At 50.5% G+C, this 16,813-nt stretch overlaps 1 protein-coding gene across 5 annotated transcripts in view; it reads right to left on the minus strand.

Annotated features, from left to right (window-relative positions):
* zgc:66433 (uncharacterized protein LOC321250 homolog) overlaps window positions 1-16,813 on the minus strand; it is a 96,455-nt gene that overhangs the window by 17,113 nt on the left and 62,529 nt on the right. For 4 of the 5 annotated variants that reach the window (XM_056300357.1, XM_056300274.1, XM_056300438.1 and 1 more), the window contains exons 4-6: window positions 14,916-15,042; window positions 9,481-9,615; window positions 8,132-8,191 (exon numbers count right to left, since the gene is read on the minus strand). In XM_056300357.1, coding sequence (XP_056156332.1) covers window positions 8,132-8,191; window positions 9,481-9,615; window positions 14,916-15,042 — 322 coding nt within the window. Of the gene's footprint in view, window positions 1-8,131; window positions 8,192-9,480; window positions 9,616-14,318; window positions 14,508-14,915; window positions 15,043-16,813 lie in introns of those variants that run through there. The other variant, XM_056300598.1, reaches the window with a different exon arrangement.

The following is a 16,813-nucleotide window of genomic DNA, read 5'->3' on the forward strand; positions in this document are numbered from 1 at the left end:
CACACATTACCAGCACTGCAGCGGGACGTTTGTGCATCGTGTTGTGTTGTGTTTATGAACACAGTGGTTTAAAACTCTAATGTGAGTTTACTTCCTCCTGGTTGATGTGCTGTCTGTCTGCAGAGTATCCGGGCCAGCGTGCACATGCTGGAGGACAGAGCTCGAGCTCCGCAGCTGCAGCAGACATGCCGCACACCGGCAGAAACCAGCGGCATGTACTCTGAACACACACACACACACGCACGCACACACACACACACACACACACGCACACACACACACTAGTTCAGATGGAATGACATGAACCCTGTAACTGTCACACACACAACACACACACACACACACACACACACACACACACACACACACACACACACACACACACACACACACTAGTTCAGATGGAATGACATTAACCCTGTAACTGTCACACACACACACACACACACACACACTAGTTCAGATGGAATGACATGAACCCTGTAACTGTCACACACACACACACGCACACACACACACACACACACACTTCAGATGGAATGACATTAACCCTGTAACTGTCACACACACACACACGCACGCACGCACGCACGCACGCACGCACGCACGCACGCACGCACACCCACAACACACCCACAACACACACACACACTAGTTCAGATGGAATGACATGAACCCTGTAACTGTCACACACACACACACACGCACACACACAACACACACACACACACACACACACACACACACACACACACACACACACACACACACACACACACACACACACTTCAGATGGAATGACATGAACCCTGTAACTGTCACACAAACACAAACACACACACACACACACACACAGACACACTGTGAGAGAGAGAGAGGGAGGGATGAGGGATGTGAGAAAGAGGGGGGGGATGAGGGAGGGAGGAGGGATGAGAGAAAGGGGGGGGATGAGAGAAAGAGGGGGGATGAGGGAGGGAGGGAGGGATGAGAGAAAGAGGGGGGATGAGGGAGGGAGGGAGGGATGAGAGAAAGAGGGAGGGAGGGGTGAGAGAAAGAGGGAGGGAGGGATGAGAGAAAGAGGGAGGAATGAGGGATGTGAGAAAGAGGGGGGGATGAGGGAGGGAGGGAGGGATGAGAGAAAGAGGGAGGGAGGGGTGAGAGAAAGAGGGAGGGAGGGAGGGATGAAAGAGGGAGGGAGGGTGAGAGAAAGAGGGAGGAATGAGGGATGTGAGAAAGAGGGGGGATGAGGGAGGGAGGGATGAGAGAAAGGGGAGGGGTGAGGGAGGGAGGGAGGGATGAGAGAAAGAGGGAGGGAGGGGTGAGAGAAAGAGGGAGGGAGGGAGGGATGAGAGAAAGGGGGGGAAGGATGAGAGAAAGAGGGAGGGAGGGAGGGATGAGAGAAAGGGGGGGATGAGAGCAGAAGAATGATACAGGGAAACAAAGTACAGAGAGACAGAGCAGCACATTTCCTTTTAAGGTTGGAAGAGCAGCTTCAGGGTGGGTTATAAGCCACGCCCCCCAACACACTTTCACACAGACACATTCACTCTCTCTCTCACACACACACACACACACACACACACACACACACGTATTTGTTTGTTTACTCAGCCCACGCAGGCTTGAGGGCCAGCTGAGAGTGTCACACAGACAGCACATGACACTTATTTTGTGTGTGTGTGTGTGTGTGCAGAGGAGGGAGAGGAAATGTATAAACGCACAAGTGGGAATCGTGTCATTCGACACACGTAAGAATGGGAAGTGGCCTGAACCTGGAACACCACCTCTGAGAGATGTGTAGACCTGCCACGCTGAAACACACACACACACACACAGGGCTGAAGCCACGCCCCCCCTCTCCTAACATGAACTACTGGGGGCGTCCGGGTAGCATGGCGGTCTATTCCGTTGCCTACCAACACGGGGATCGCCGGTTCGAATCCCCGCGTTGCCTCCGGCTTGGTCGGGCGTCCCTACAGACACAATTGGCCGTGTCTGCGGATGGGAAGCCGGATGTGGGTATGTGTTCTGGTCGCTGCACTAGCGCCTCCTCTGGTCGGTCGGGGCGCCTGTTCGAGGGGGGGAGGGGGAACTGGGGGAAATAGCGTGATCCTCCCACGCGCTACGCCCCCCTGGGGAAACTCCTCAGCGGCTGGCGACTCCACATGTATGGGAGGAGGCATGTGGTGGTCTGCAGCCCTCCCCGGATCAGCAGAGCGGGTGCAGCAGAGACCGGGACGGCTCGGAAGAGTGGGGTAATTGGCCGGGGTACAGCTCAAACATAGCGTGTGGGAGCATCACACTATTCCCTCCAGTCCCCCCTTGAACAGGCACCCCGACCGACCAGAGGAGGCGCTAGTGCAGCGACCAGGACACATACCCACATCCGGCTTCCCACCCACAGACATGGCCAATCGTGTCTGTATAGGACGCCCGACCAAACTGGAGGCAACACGGGGATTCGAACTGGCGATCCCCATGTTGGTAGGCAACGCAATAGACTGCCATGCCACCGAGCATGGTGCATGGTGCATGGACACGACTATTTCCTGGCAGACTGAGGTGTCTTTTTCACACCAGGTCCTACAGAGAAGCGATTGCCCAACACTCTTACACAACACAGCCAGCAAAGAATGAAGCAACACATCACCAGGTCTGGATGCAAGAAGCACAAACGGAGGAAAGCATGAGGAAGAACGGCAAAACCAGTATGACATCAGCATCGGTCCCATCGAGTGGCTGTTTGGCAGGAGCGGCGTGTAGACGGGTGATTCGGTGGGAAAGTGCAGTACGTGGTGAGTCAACAGACGCAGGGTCGTGAACTTCTGGACAAAGAGTATCAGCAGCTGGTCCCGCTTCAGCGCCTGACGTGACTGAACAATCACCGCCCAGTGACCTTCCCGTAAGCCCCACGTCGGTGGGCTGAACTGCAGTCTGTCAGTTTGCAGGTACGCCGCTACACAGACACCGGGTGATGCATGCCAGTCTGACGGAGGACCCCCCTCCCTGCCAGCTCCACAACCTCCGGTCTCCACCTGACTGTGGCTGCTAATCGATCGGCGACACCACCTCCTTTCTGTAAGTCCTGCTGAACATGTGCCGGACGCGTTCATGGGGACAGACACCCCCCCCCCCCAGCCTTAGCTCGTATGTCACTCCGTATTCAGTAGGTACAACAATGTTTTCCAAGAATCAGGAACAATTTCCTGTTTTTTACGAAAGAAACAAAATTCTGTTCCCCCAGCCCACAGCAGTACGACACAAAAGACAAAAACACATCCTAAATTTCTCAAAAACAACCACGACCGGGGCGTCCGGGTGGCGTAGCGGTCCGTTGCCTACCAACACGGGGATCGCTGGTTCAAATCCCCGTGTTACCTCCGGCTTGGTCGGGCGTCCCTACAGACACAATTGGCTGTGTCTGCGGGTGTGAAGCCGGATTTGGGGGTATGTGTCCTGGTCACTGCACTAGCGCCTCCTCTGGTTGGTCGGGGTGTCTGTTCGGGGGGGGGGGCTGGGGGGAATAGCGTGATCCTCCCATGCACTACGCCCCCCTGGTGAAACTCCTCACTGTCAGGTGAAAAGAAGCGGCTGGTGACTCCACGTGTATGGGAGGAGACGTGGTAGTCTGCAGCCCTCCCCGGATCAGCAGAGGCGGTGGAGCAGCGACCAGGATCGCTCGGAAGAGTGGGGTAATTGGCCGGTTACAATTGGGGAGAAAAAGGGGGGGGGGATTGTTAACAACACGGTCCACTCAGAGCAACACAGTCCAAAAAATACCCACTGTCCAGGAGAATGAACGCCAGCCAGGATGACTGTCAGCACTGCCGGTGTGCATGGGCTAGCAGTTAGCTTAGCCTGCCCCGCTTCCACGTCCTGTCCGACCGCCCTTGGCGTTTCCTCTTCGGGCACAGCTCCGATCAGGGCTGTGGTCTCTGGGCCCACAGGACGCAGCAGACCAGGCTCTCCCAGCTGATCCAGCGCCAGCTCCCCCGGCCATCAAACGAAGACACAACAAACTTAGTTGACAAAGACACTGCATGGACGGTACTGGGTGAGGTTGCCGCAACCGTAAGTTCGGGCCACCATCTTCCCACATCAGTACTGGGCGAGGCCGCTGAAGTGAAACAACTCTCTCACAAGTCCAGACACCAGGAGTAAATCAAGACGTAATCCGTGATGCCATCACCAGACAAATGCCGAGAGGCCGCAGAGAGATGGCAGCCCGGGGGACTGCGACGCAGTTACGGTCACATCTCCTGACCCGGAGATCTGTGCACCACAAGCAGCCCAGACTCTTCCTGCATATAAACGCTTCCATCCGCTTGTCAAGCGAAGAGCCGCAGAGTGTTTCACTCGATTCCACGGCTGCGACTGTGATTTAAAGTCCCTGCCCTGTCCCGTAACCTCATTCCTCCCCGTGGAAGGCCCCTTCGAAAGGAAAATAGGGATAATAGAAATCAGCCTGTGTGTGCAGTTGGTCATTTGTGGTCGCCCCCCCCCCCCCACTGCCGAGAGAATGGACGAACCCCTCCTAAAAGGGCCTGAACGGCACGCTCATTAACAGCTGGATATTTACATCTGGCTGACTCCTTCTTCAACCCCACAAACTCCAGGCCTTCAGGAGAACTGCTGTCAAACCAGCCACCACACAAAGAGCAGTTATTTCAGCCTCGCCTGGACCGACAATTTGAACGTATAGTGTGTGAGCGAGCATTACAGCTATTTGTTATGAGTTCTAAGTCACGGGTTCAAACCCATGTGCCCTGAATAAGACAAAAGCCAGGCTTTTTAACAACAAGAGATAAAGGCACTCAGGTGTATTTGAGATAACCTTTTCTTAACACCCTGCACATACTCTGCCCAACAGCCTAGATATACATGACGCATGTACAGACTCGTTTCCACACAGACACACACACGTGCACAAAGAAAGAAGGGTGGTCATGTGACAATGAAGCGTGTTGCATGCATCAGGCTTGATCAGGACCTTCTTTAAGATCACAGTCACCAAAACCACGCTGAAAGACAAGATTATTATCCGTCACGACACCACTTTAGATTTAGTACCAGGAAATCGATGGACTTGGATGGTCTTGTGACTTCATCTTGCCTCCATCTCTATCAAATCAATAAATATAGATCGCATTAATTGATTCTGAACTGTAGGCCACTGCAGCCTGCACCATGCAGTCAAATGATGAAGTGAGGAAACTGATTACGCTTCTGCTGTGATGGGCCGCAGTGGACGACAGCACTGGGATCCTGGGGACTCAACACAAATTTCGCGGGAGTGGGCGGTCAAAAGATAAACTTCAGGTGTCCGGGTAGTGTGGCGGTCTATTCCGTTGCCTACCAACATGGGGATCACCGGTTCGAATCCCCGCGTTACCTCCAGCTTGGTCGGGCGTCCCTCCAGACACAATTGGCCGTGTCTGCGGGTGGGAAGCCGGATGTGGGTATGCGTCCTGGTCGCTGCACTAACGCTTCCTCTGGTCAGTCGGGGCGTCTTTTCCGGGGGGGGGGGGAACTGGGGGGAACAGCGTGATCCTCTCACGCGCTACGTCCCCCTGGTGAAACTCCTCACTGTCAGGTGAAAAGAAGCGGCTGGCGACCCTAAATGTATGGGAGGAGACATGTGGTAGTCTGCAGCCCTCCCCCGGATAGGCAGAGGGGGTCGAGCAGAGACCGGGACGGCTCGGAAGAGTGGAGTAATTGGCCAAAGTACAATTGGGGAGAAAAAGGGGGGGGGGGGGAGAAGATAAAATCCAGGTCCCGGGATTTAGCTCGCGCTAACCAGAAGGATGAAATTGAAAAGAAGGCCAAAGCAGGTCAGTACAGACATTTGGAAAAATGTCTCAGTGGTTACTGACACACATGGAAACAAACTGGACTCTGTTAGTTGCAAAAAATGTGCAAATAGAAAAAAATAGGCCAGTCCTCAGTCATCTGGCGACTCAAATTTAAGAGGAGACGTTCAAACCCTCGCTGCATGGAACTTAAAACTTGGTTGCAAAGCAGTTGATCCACTTTTTGGTTGCATGTAACGGTGGAATATTGTGGATCAATCGGTGTTATGTTTAAATGCAGAGTAGAGTACAGTAGAGTAGAGTAGAGTAGAAAGTCGTTACTGTCACTGTACAGAATACAACGTAATTAGGAGCGCTGCTCCTGATCAGTGCGTTGACAGACACAACAAAACAAAACAACCACAGCAAAACAAACAACCACAGCCAACTACACATGTTCTAAAATAATAAGTAAAATAAATACCATGGAATTCTGCCCTACAATAGGTGCAGCTACTGCACCAGAACAACTAGTTATTGCAACAGTATGAATGTACTTTTGCACTAGAACTTAATTTCGCTGTGTTATTACAACAGGTATGCATCTCTATTAATACTACACAGTAACATAACCCGTTATTACAACAGGTATGCATCTCTATTAATACTACACAGTAACATAACCCGTTATTACAACAGGTATGCATCTCTATTAATACTACACAGTAACATAACCCGTTATTACAACAGGTATGCATCTCTATTAATACTACACAGCAAAATAATCTGTTATTACAACAGGTATGCATCTCTATTAATACTACACAGCAAAATAATCTGTTATTACAACAGGTATGCATCTCTATTAATACTTCACAGTAACATAACCTGTTATTACAACAGGAATGCATCTCTATTTATACTACACAGTAACATAACCTGTCTTCCCTGCAGGGCAGCAGAAGACCCCAAAATCCATGGAACTCTATTGTGCGGGTGTGACTGGTCAGAATGTTTGCGGGTGCGAGCGGGAGTGGACACACACATTGCGGGAGGAGGCGGGAGTGGACACATATATTGCAGGAGCAGGCAGTAATGTAACACACATGCGGGTGCAGGCGGGAGTGGACACACACATTGCGGGAGCAGGCGGGAGTGGACACACACATTGAGGCTGCAGGCGGGAGTGGACACATACATTGCAGGAGCAGGCAGTAATGTAACACACATTGCGGGTGCAGGCGGGAGTGGACACACACATTGCAGGAGCAGGCAGTAGTGTAACACACACATTGCAGGAGCAGGCAGTAGTGTAACACACACATTGCTAGAGCAGGCAGTAGTGTAACACACATATTGCAGGAGCAGGCAGTAGTGTAACACACATTGTTGGAGCAGGTGGTTGTGTAACACACATTGCGGGAGCAGGCGGGAGTGGACACACATTGCAGGTGCAGGAAGGAGTGGACACACTGTAAGAGCAGGCAGTAGTGCAACACACATTGCAAGAGCAGGCAGTAGTGTAACACACATTGCGGGAGCAGGTGGTTGTGTAACACACATTGTAGGAGCAGGCAGTAGTGTAACACACACATTGCAGGAGCAGGCAGTAGTGTAACACACACATTGCGAGAGCAGGCAGTAGTGTAACACACATATTGCAGGAGCAGGCAGTAGTGTAACACACATTGTTGGAGCAGGTGGTTGTGTAACACACATTGCGGGAGCAGGCGGGAGTGGACACACATTGCAGGTGCAGGAAGGAGTGGACACACTGTAGGACCGGGCAGTAGTGCAACACACATTGCAAGAGCAGGCAGTAGTATAACACACATTGCGGGAGCAGGTGGTTGTGTAACACACATTGCAGGAGCAGGCAGTAGTGTAACACACATTGCGGGAGCAGGCAGTAGTGCAACACACATTGCGAGAGCAGGCAGTAGTGTAACACACATTGTGGGAGCAGGCAGTAGTATAACACACATTGCGGGAGCAGGCGGTAGTGTAACACACATTGCGGGAGCAGGCAGTACTGCAACACACATTGTGAGAGCAGGCAGTAGTGCAACACACATTTGTGGGAGCAGGTGGTTGTGTAACACACATTGCAGGAGCAGGTGGTTGTGTAACACACATTGCGGGAGCAGGCGGTAGTGTAACACACATTGCGGGAGCAGGCGGCAATGGTCAGAAATCCAGCGGGAGTGGGTTTAAGCGGGATTAAGAAAACAGTCCTGTGCAGAGCTCTAGTCTGGGGCATCAACCGATATGGAAATCAAACAAATCATGTGTGTGTGTGTGTGTTTGCATGTGTGTGCGCGTGTACATGTTGAGGTAGGTACCTGGTCTTCATCGCTGTCTGTTCCCTCCAGACTAAGAGAGCTTTGTCTTTGAGGCTGACTCTGAGAGAAAGAAAGTGAGATGATGTGGGAGCAGCAAAAGGTACATTTTCAAAGTTACCAGAGTCATCACAAATACCACATGGTGCAAATTATTCAGACGATCATCCCCACACTTGTGTATTTCTTACTGCACCTCAATGGACATTACACTTCTGGTATCATGAGCCTTCTTCCATTGCTACTAATTCAAGCATTTATGCTTAGCTCAGATAGACTTTTAAGTTTATGTATATGCTGCATATGGCAAGCATCTAGTATTAATACTGTATTGAAAAACACTCATTCATTCATTCATCTCATCATCAGCCGCTTCTCCGGGGTCGGGTCACGGTGGCAGCAAGCTAAGTAGGGCACTCCAGACGTCCCTCTCCCCAGCAATGCCCTCCAGCTCCTCCTGGGGGATCCCAAGGTGTTCCCAGGCCAGATTGGACATGTAGTCCCTCCAGTGAGTTCTGGGTCTACCCCGGGGTCTCCTCTCAGTTCCTCCCAAAGGAAGGTGCCCAGGAGGCATCCTAATCAGATGCGTGAAACACCTCAACTGGCTCCTTTCGACACGAAAGAGCAGAGGCTCTACTCCGAGCTCCCTCCGGATGTCCGAGCTCCTCACCCTGTCTCTAAGGCTGAGCCCAGACACCCTACGGAGGAAACTCATTTCAGCCACTTGTATCCGCGATCTCACCCTTTCGGTCACCACCCAAAGCTGATGTTGGAACGAAGACTGACTGGTAAATTGAGAGCTTTGCCTTCTGGCTCAGCTCCCCCGGTAGAGAACCATGGCCTCAGACTTGGAGGTGCTGATTCTTTCACACTCAGCTGCAAACCGCCCCAGTGCGTGCTGGAGGTCACGTTCTGATGAAGCCAACAAAACCACATCATCTGCGAAGAGCAGAGATGCAATTCTGAGGTTCCCAAAACGGACACACTCCTCACCTTGGCTGCGCCTTGAGATCCTGTCCATGAACATCACAAACAGAATCGCAGACAAGGGACAACCTTGGCAGAGTCCCACACCCACCAAAACCGTGTTTGACTTAGTGCGGAGAATGCGGACACAGATCTCACGTTGGTTATACAAGGACCGGATGGCCCTTGTATTGAAAGACACGTAGTCAGAAAACATTTTATCCCTCAACTTCTGAAACATCTAACTGTGTTTCATGTGTTTGGACTCTGGTGTGAGTTAGCGGTGTAGAGGGTGCAGATGGACTGTTGGGATACTTTTATACACCGTGTGTGTGTGTGTGTGTGTGTGTGCTTAACGTGTGTGTGTGAACGTGCGCTACCAGTACATTTTGTTGTGTGGAGTATTCAGGCGGGCTGCATGGGAGACCGTCGTCCTCAGACATGGTTCCGGCATCTTCTGTCCTCTTCAGACACACCAGGGAGGGAGGCGAGCCCAGCCGGATGGCCTGCTTCAGTTGCAGCTGGAGATATAGAGACAATTCATTTGTCTTTCTGTGTGTTGTGTGTGTGTGTGTGTGTGTGTGTGTGTGTGTACATCCCAGAAGGCTAATTATGACTGTGGGAATGTGTTTTTAGTATGCCTGTAGCACATTCATGGAATCCTCAGTAGTGAACAGCATGAATAGAAGAGAATTCCTACGGCAATTCCTGTGCCTATTTTAGATGTTAAGTGTGTGTGTGTGTGTGTGTTTGTGTGCGCATGTGTGCTTCAGAGTAGTATCACAGAAACTCAAACTAACAGGGTTATTATCCGCCGGTTGCGTGCTACCCTGTAACAGCTACTCCAAGGACTCATTTTCCGAGCAGCGTTCCGAGCAAACAGCAGACAAAGGAGCTTTTCATCAGCTGCTGAGTAAGAGCAGCAAACCAAAGTCACACGAGTCTGGGTTTTGATTCTGATAAGATACGGGGGCTGTTGATTAACCTCGGATAACCACTGGGCTTTGACGTAGTGGGTCTATCAAAGCCAAAAAACAATTTGCACTGAGGACCTGAGGATTTCATCCGCCAGTAGATGCACCCTACATCATCTAGTGCAGTGGTTCTCCATCAGGTCCTCAGGTACCTCCAGTACTGTGCTGTTGGTCCTATTGTTCTTCTTTTTTGACCCCCCCCCTTCTCCCGAATTGTACCTGTCCAATTACCCCACTCTTCTGAGCCGTCCTGGTCTCTGCTCCACCCCCTCTGCCGATCCGGGGAGGGCTGCAGACTACCATGTGGAGTCGCCAGCCGCTTCTTTTCACCTGAGAGTGGGGAGTTTCACCAGGGGGACGTAGCGCGTGGGAGGATCACGCTATTCCCCCCAGTTCCCCCTCCCCTCCTGAACAGGCGCCCCGACCGACCAGAGGAGGCGCTAGTGCAGCGATCAGGACACATACCCACATCCGGTTTTCCACCCGCAAACACGACCAATTGAGTCTGCAGGGACGCCCGACCAAGCCGGAGGCAACACGGGGATTCGAACAGGCGATCTCCATGTTGGTAGGTAATGGAATAGACTGCTACGCTACCAGGACGCCCCACTGTATGTCTCATTGTAGCAGGTAGTGCTTTACATTCACCTGTTGTTCCAGGTCCAAATCCTCCCTGATCGGAGGCTGTAGATCTGGATCAGCAGCTAAATACAATGACCTACACCTGTTGCAGCAGGACAACCGGCGGCACCTGAGGGCCTGATGGAGAACTACAGAACTTAGCTTTAAGAGGATAGGACTAGCAAACAGTTTGGTGACAGACGTGCGGCATTCATTGTTTTTAAGGACACTAACAGTGTGTTGCATTAGGATACAACCACAACCTCTTAACACCAGTTTACACATTCTGCAGCAAGTATGAACATTGGCGTCGGCTTTAGCAAACTGTATTACTGTAGGCTGTTCACTCAACAAGAGAAAACCAAGAGAAAGACTGTTATAATGAGGATAGGTTGGAAGTTCACTACATAAACACAAGGTGAAGCTCCGAGCATGCAGGCTGCTGTGAGCTCCTGAGGCGTATGCTTTGCTTGGTTCTCCACCTGGTTCTCCACCTGGTTGTCCCGCCTTACATCACACACACAGCCTCCCTGCCTGTCAACCAGGCATCCAGTCAGTGCAGTTTAAGGACCAAGGCACACAAAAGGCTATCAACCGGGTTATTGAGAGAACGCTTAATCTAAGCAGAAGCTTCTCTGTGCCAGGACTTGAAGACCACACTTATCTTATCACGTCTCGCTGCTTCACACGTACCTGTGTAACGTGTTTTATAATGGTGTAGTCTACACTGTTGTCTCTCTGCTCGTAGGACCTTCCTCCTGCCATCCATTTACCACCAGCCGCTATGACAGACAGCTGCCTGTCCGCCTGTCTGTGTCTGTCTCTGTCCATCCGTCTGTCTGCCTGTCTGCCCGCCTGCCTGTCTGTCTGCCCGTCCATCCCTGTCTGTCTGTGCCCGTCCATCCCTGTCTGTCTGTATGTGTCTGTCTGCCCGTCTGTCTGTCTGTCTGTATGTGTCTGTCTGTCCGTCCGTCTGTCTGTCCATCTAACCATGTTTTCCCGTCCGTCTGTTTGCCCATCTGCCTGTCAGACAGTCTGCCTGTCCGTCTGTCTCTGTCTGCCCATCTGTGTCTGTGTCTGTCTGTCCGTCTGCGTGCCTGTCTGTCTGTCTGTCTGTCCATCTACCCGTATCTGCCCATCTGCCTGTCAGACAGTCTGCCTGTGTCTGTCTGTCTGTCTGCCTGCCTGTGTGTGTGTGTGTGTGTGTGTGTGTGTGTGTGTGTGTGTGTCTGCCCATCTGTCTGCGTACCTGTCTGTCTGTCTGTCTGCCTGTGTGTGTGTGTGTGTGTGTGTCTGCCCATCTGTCTGCGTGCCTGTCTGTCTGTCTGCCTGCCTGTCTGTATGTCTGTCCATCTACCCGTATCTGCCCATCTGCCTGTCAGACAGTCTGCCTGTGTCTGTCTGTCTGTCTGTCTGTCTGTCTGCCTGTGTGTGTGTGTGTGTGTGTGTGTGTGTCTGCCCATCTGTCTGCGTACCTGTCTGTCTGTCTGCCTGCCTGTCTGTCTGTCTGTCTGTCTGTCTGCCTGTGTGTGTGTGTGTGTGTGTGTGTGTGTGTGTGTGTGTGTGCGTGCGTGTGTGTGTGTCTGCCCATCTGTCTGCGTGCCTGTCTGTCTGTCTGCCTGCCTGTCTGTCTGTCTGTCTGTCCATCTACCCGTATCTGCCCATCTGCCTGTCAGACAGTCTGCCTGTGTCTGTCTGTCTGTCTGTCTGCCTGTGTGTGTGTGTGTGTGTCTGCCCATCTGTCTGCCTGTCTGTCTGTCTGTCTGTCGGTGTCTGTCTGTCTCTCTGTGTCTGCCTGCCTGTCTGTGTGCCTGTCTGTCTGCCCGTCTGTCTTCTGGTACCTGTCTGTTTGTCCCACCTATCTAGCTGTGTGTCTGGTTGGAGGGAGACAGAAGCTTGTGGGTGGTTCAGTACATGATTTAACAGTTCTAGCTACAGAACAGTCTGTTTCGGTCTCATGTCGTCACATGTCAGTATGTTGTAGTGACACACCTTTCTTCTCTGTTTGCACTCCTTCTTAAAAGTGAATTCTAGCCCTTCATCTGACACACGGTTGAGTTTGAACCTGTTAGAGCGATGCACAATACAGCCTGTTTGCCTTGCCTGTCTCCAACACTAACCACACAAGTGTGAAAACATACAACCTCGCACAAAACTGGATGGAATTCAATGTCATTACTAACTTTAATTTTTTTTTTTTGCATTCATCTCATCATCAGCCGCTTCTCCGGGGTCGGGTCGTGGTGGCAGCAAGCTAAGTAGGGCACTCCAGACGTCCCTCTCCCCAGCAACGCCCTCCAGCTCCTCCTGGGGGATCCCAAGGTGTTCCCAGGCCAGATTGGACATGTAGTCCCTCCAGCGAGTTCTGGGTCTACCCCAGGGTCTCCTCCCAGATGGCGGTGCCCAGAAAACCTCCAAAGGAAGGCGCCCAGGAGGCATCCTGATCAGATGCCCGAACCACCTCAACTGGCTCCTTTCGATGCAAAGGAGCAGCGGCTCTACTCCGAGCTCCCTCCGGATGTCCAAGCTCCTCAACCTATCTCGAAAGTTGAGCCCAGACACCCTACGGAGGACACTCATTTCTGCTGCTTGTATCCGCGATCTCACCCTTTCAGTAACTACCCAAAGCTCATGACCACAGGTGAGGGTTGGAACGAAGACTGACTGGTAAATTGAGAGCTTTGCCTCCCGGCTCAGCTCCCTCTCCACCACAACGGTCCAGTACAACGTCCACATTACTACTGATGCTGCACCAATCCACCTGTCAAGCTCCCACTCCATCCTACCCTCACTCGTGAACAAGACCCCGAGATACTTGAACTCCTTCACTTGAAGCAACAACTCATCTCCAAACTGGAGGGAGCAATCCACCATTTTCTGGTAGGGAACCGTGGCCTCAGACTTGGAGGTGCTGACTCTCATCCTGGCCATTTCACTCTCAGCTGCAAACCACCCCAGTGTGCGCTGGAGGTTGCGTTCTGATGAAGCCAACAAAACCACATCATCTGCGAAGAGCAGAGATGCAATTCTGAGGTTCTCAAAATGGACACACTCCTCACTTTGGCTGCGCCTTGAGATCCTGTCCATGAATATCACAAACAGAATCGCAGACAAGGGACAACCTTGGGGGAGTCCGACCCCCACTGAAAACTTGTTTGACTTTGTGCCGAGAATGCGGACACAGCTCTTGTTTGGTTATACAAGGACTGGATGGCTTGTAGCAACTGCCCCGGTACCCCATACTCCCACAGTACCCCCCACAGAGAGCCCAGGGGTACACAGTCGTAAGCCTTCTCCAAGTCCACAAAACAAATGTAGACTGGCTGGTCAAACTCCCATGCACTCCTCAGCACTTCCACAAGGGTAAAGAGTTGGTCTGTTGTACCCCGGCCAGGACGGGAATCCGCATTGTTCCTCCTGGATCCTTGAGCACACCGTCCGGTCCCCCTTTTTAAATATGGGAACCACCACCCCAGTCTGCCACTCCACAGGTACTGTCCCTTACCTCCATGTGACACTGAAGAGGCATGTCAACCAACACAGCCCAACAATGTCCAGAGCCTTCAAGCATCTCAGGGCGAATCTCATCTACACCTGGCACCTAGCCACCGAGGAGCTTTTTAACTTACCTCAGAGACCCCTGCCAGGGATATGGGTGGGGCTTCCCCTGCGTCCTCAGACTCTACCTCCCCCCTGAGGATGTGTTAGCCAGGTTCAGGAGCTCCTCAAAGTGTTCATTCCACCACTCGACAACATCCCCAGTCCAGATCAATAGTTCCCCTCCCCGGCTGAACACAGCCTGAGTCAAGCCCTGCTTCCCCTTCCTGAGTCACCAGATGGTTTGCCAGATCTTGCTTGGGGCCAACCGAAAGTCCTCCTCCATAGCCTCGCCGAACTCCTCCCACATCCGAGTCTCTGCTTCTGCGGCCGCCGAAGCCGCAGCCTTTTTTTTTGTCAACTAAAATCAATCAATTATAATTACAATTTGGGCTTATCACTGTAAAACTGCAGCATGTTAGCAGTCACTTTGAAGCACTAGTTTGCTAGTGGCTAATCCCAGAGTTTTATTGTCAGACTAAACCCCAGACTGTCTCTCATTAACACCATAGCTGAAAAACTACAACTCCATCACTTGCTGCGAGTCTCATTCTCAAAAAGCATATCAGCATCTAGCAACACCCGACAATACATACCATACATCCGTGTGTGTGTGCACGTGTGCATACCTGCAGAGACTTTACTTTTCCATGAATGCTGTCCTGAGATGCCCCCAAAGCCTCGTTGGTCTCTGACAAATCAGAGACAAAGACGGAGTCATGTGACAAGGCTTTGCTGCCCAGGCTGGCCTTTGACCTTTAGGAGGACAAAAACAAAACAGAAGAGAATCTAATGTTAACAGCAAGAACATAAAAATAAATGGAAGCTAGTTGGTTCAACAACCTTGCAAAAAAAGTGCATGTATCCCCACCATAGGTACAGGTCGCCCTCTCGTTTTCCTCCTCCTATGTTTCCTTGGTATATTTATTATTATATTATTATTACTATTATAATCTATTTATTATTATTATTATTATTATGTATTTATTATGTATTTATTCCTGTGTATTTTCCACTATATACTGGAAAAAGCAGAAAATAATTTATTATTATATTTTATAATTTAGCCCTAAAACCCATTTCTTTAATGAGCTCCTTTGTTTATACCTGTTGCCCCCCAATTATATTACTATATTGCACCCAAATATGGAGCTGTGGCAGTCTGGAGAAAGCTGTACAAGGCTGGAGAAGAGGGCTCAGAACCGAATGGCTCACAAGTTTGAGTCAGGCACTCGCCATTTGTTACAACAAAGGCATAAAAACCAACGTCGAGCTCGCCGTGCTACTGTTGGACAGGTCAGCAGCATTGTCTTTAAACATACAGCCATGAGTGATAAAGTTACACAGTGTTTTGAAACAAGATGGCTTCATGTTTCCGTGGGATTTCTGCATTAGGTAGCATGTGAATTTGTGAGATTTTATTAGCATCAGCTAGTCTTTTCTCCTGCAAGGCATTATCACTCAAGGGAACAGGGACCGATGCTGGAATTCCCCACTAGTCATGATCAGTGCCCCGTTTTACTGACTACACCTTCAATGCTGACATTGTAAAAAAGATGATTTTGCACCAGTTTGGCAGAGCTCAAGTTAGCTTGTCAGATTAGCTTGCAAATCGTGTTTTCTTTTTTGGCTAACTCACAAACCAGAAAAGCAAGCTGAAACGTCGGGAAAACCTCAAAGCTTTCATCATAAAATTGATTTGTTTGAGCAGAATAAAGATGATAGAGAAGATCTCACTTACATCTCTGTCGATGGAGTATCTGTGAAATCCTACCTCAAATGAAATTACATGGACATCACCATGTGATAGAATACAAGGGAGAGACTAAGAGAGAATAGTGACGGAGGCAGAAAAACATTTTTCCAGTTTTCATACCAACGAGGTGTGAAAACTGGCAAAATTTTCACAAAATAAAAAAATTTGTAACAGCAACACATTTTTTTAATCCATTCACTAACAAACATGTTGGAGGGGTCACACCCCCTCTCTCAAAACAAACGATTAAAAAAGGGAACATCCAACATGTAGAGTGGGGAGCAAAGCGTAGCCAAAGCAGGAAGTGACATATTACCGTTTCCATCACAAAAGGGCAAAGCACTGTCCAGAGGAAGTGCCTTTACTCAAACTTAACGGAACACAGGAAGTCAGGAGAAATTGCCAAGGTGAGGCTGGAGCCAGCACATGGATAGGGATCTAAAAACTGCTCTTAATAAAATAGAAAACTCATATTTATGGTGTGGAATTTTTTTCGGTTTCTATTGTTAAGCCAAATAAAACTACTCTGGATGTAAACTATGAGGTACAAGTTCAACTATTTCTTAGAGACAACTTTTTCTTTGGACAGTTAGGAGAAAAAAAAAAGTCACATCAATTTAGGGACACAGCAGATTGCATTGATGGAAATGCAATCAAATTGGTTCAAACCCCCGTCCATGGTCTGTCTGTGCCTGTCTAGTCGGCTTGTCTATCAAGTGTGAAACCGGATGCTTAAAAGGAGTCCTGAAAGAAGCTTTTGCAAAGTCAGTC

The sequence above is a fragment of the Lampris incognitus genome, chromosome 1 (assembly GCF_029633865.1).
Source record: "Lampris incognitus isolate fLamInc1 chromosome 1, fLamInc1.hap2, whole genome shotgun sequence".
Classification (NCBI taxonomy): domain Eukaryota; kingdom Metazoa; phylum Chordata; class Actinopteri; order Lampriformes; family Lampridae; genus Lampris; species Lampris incognitus.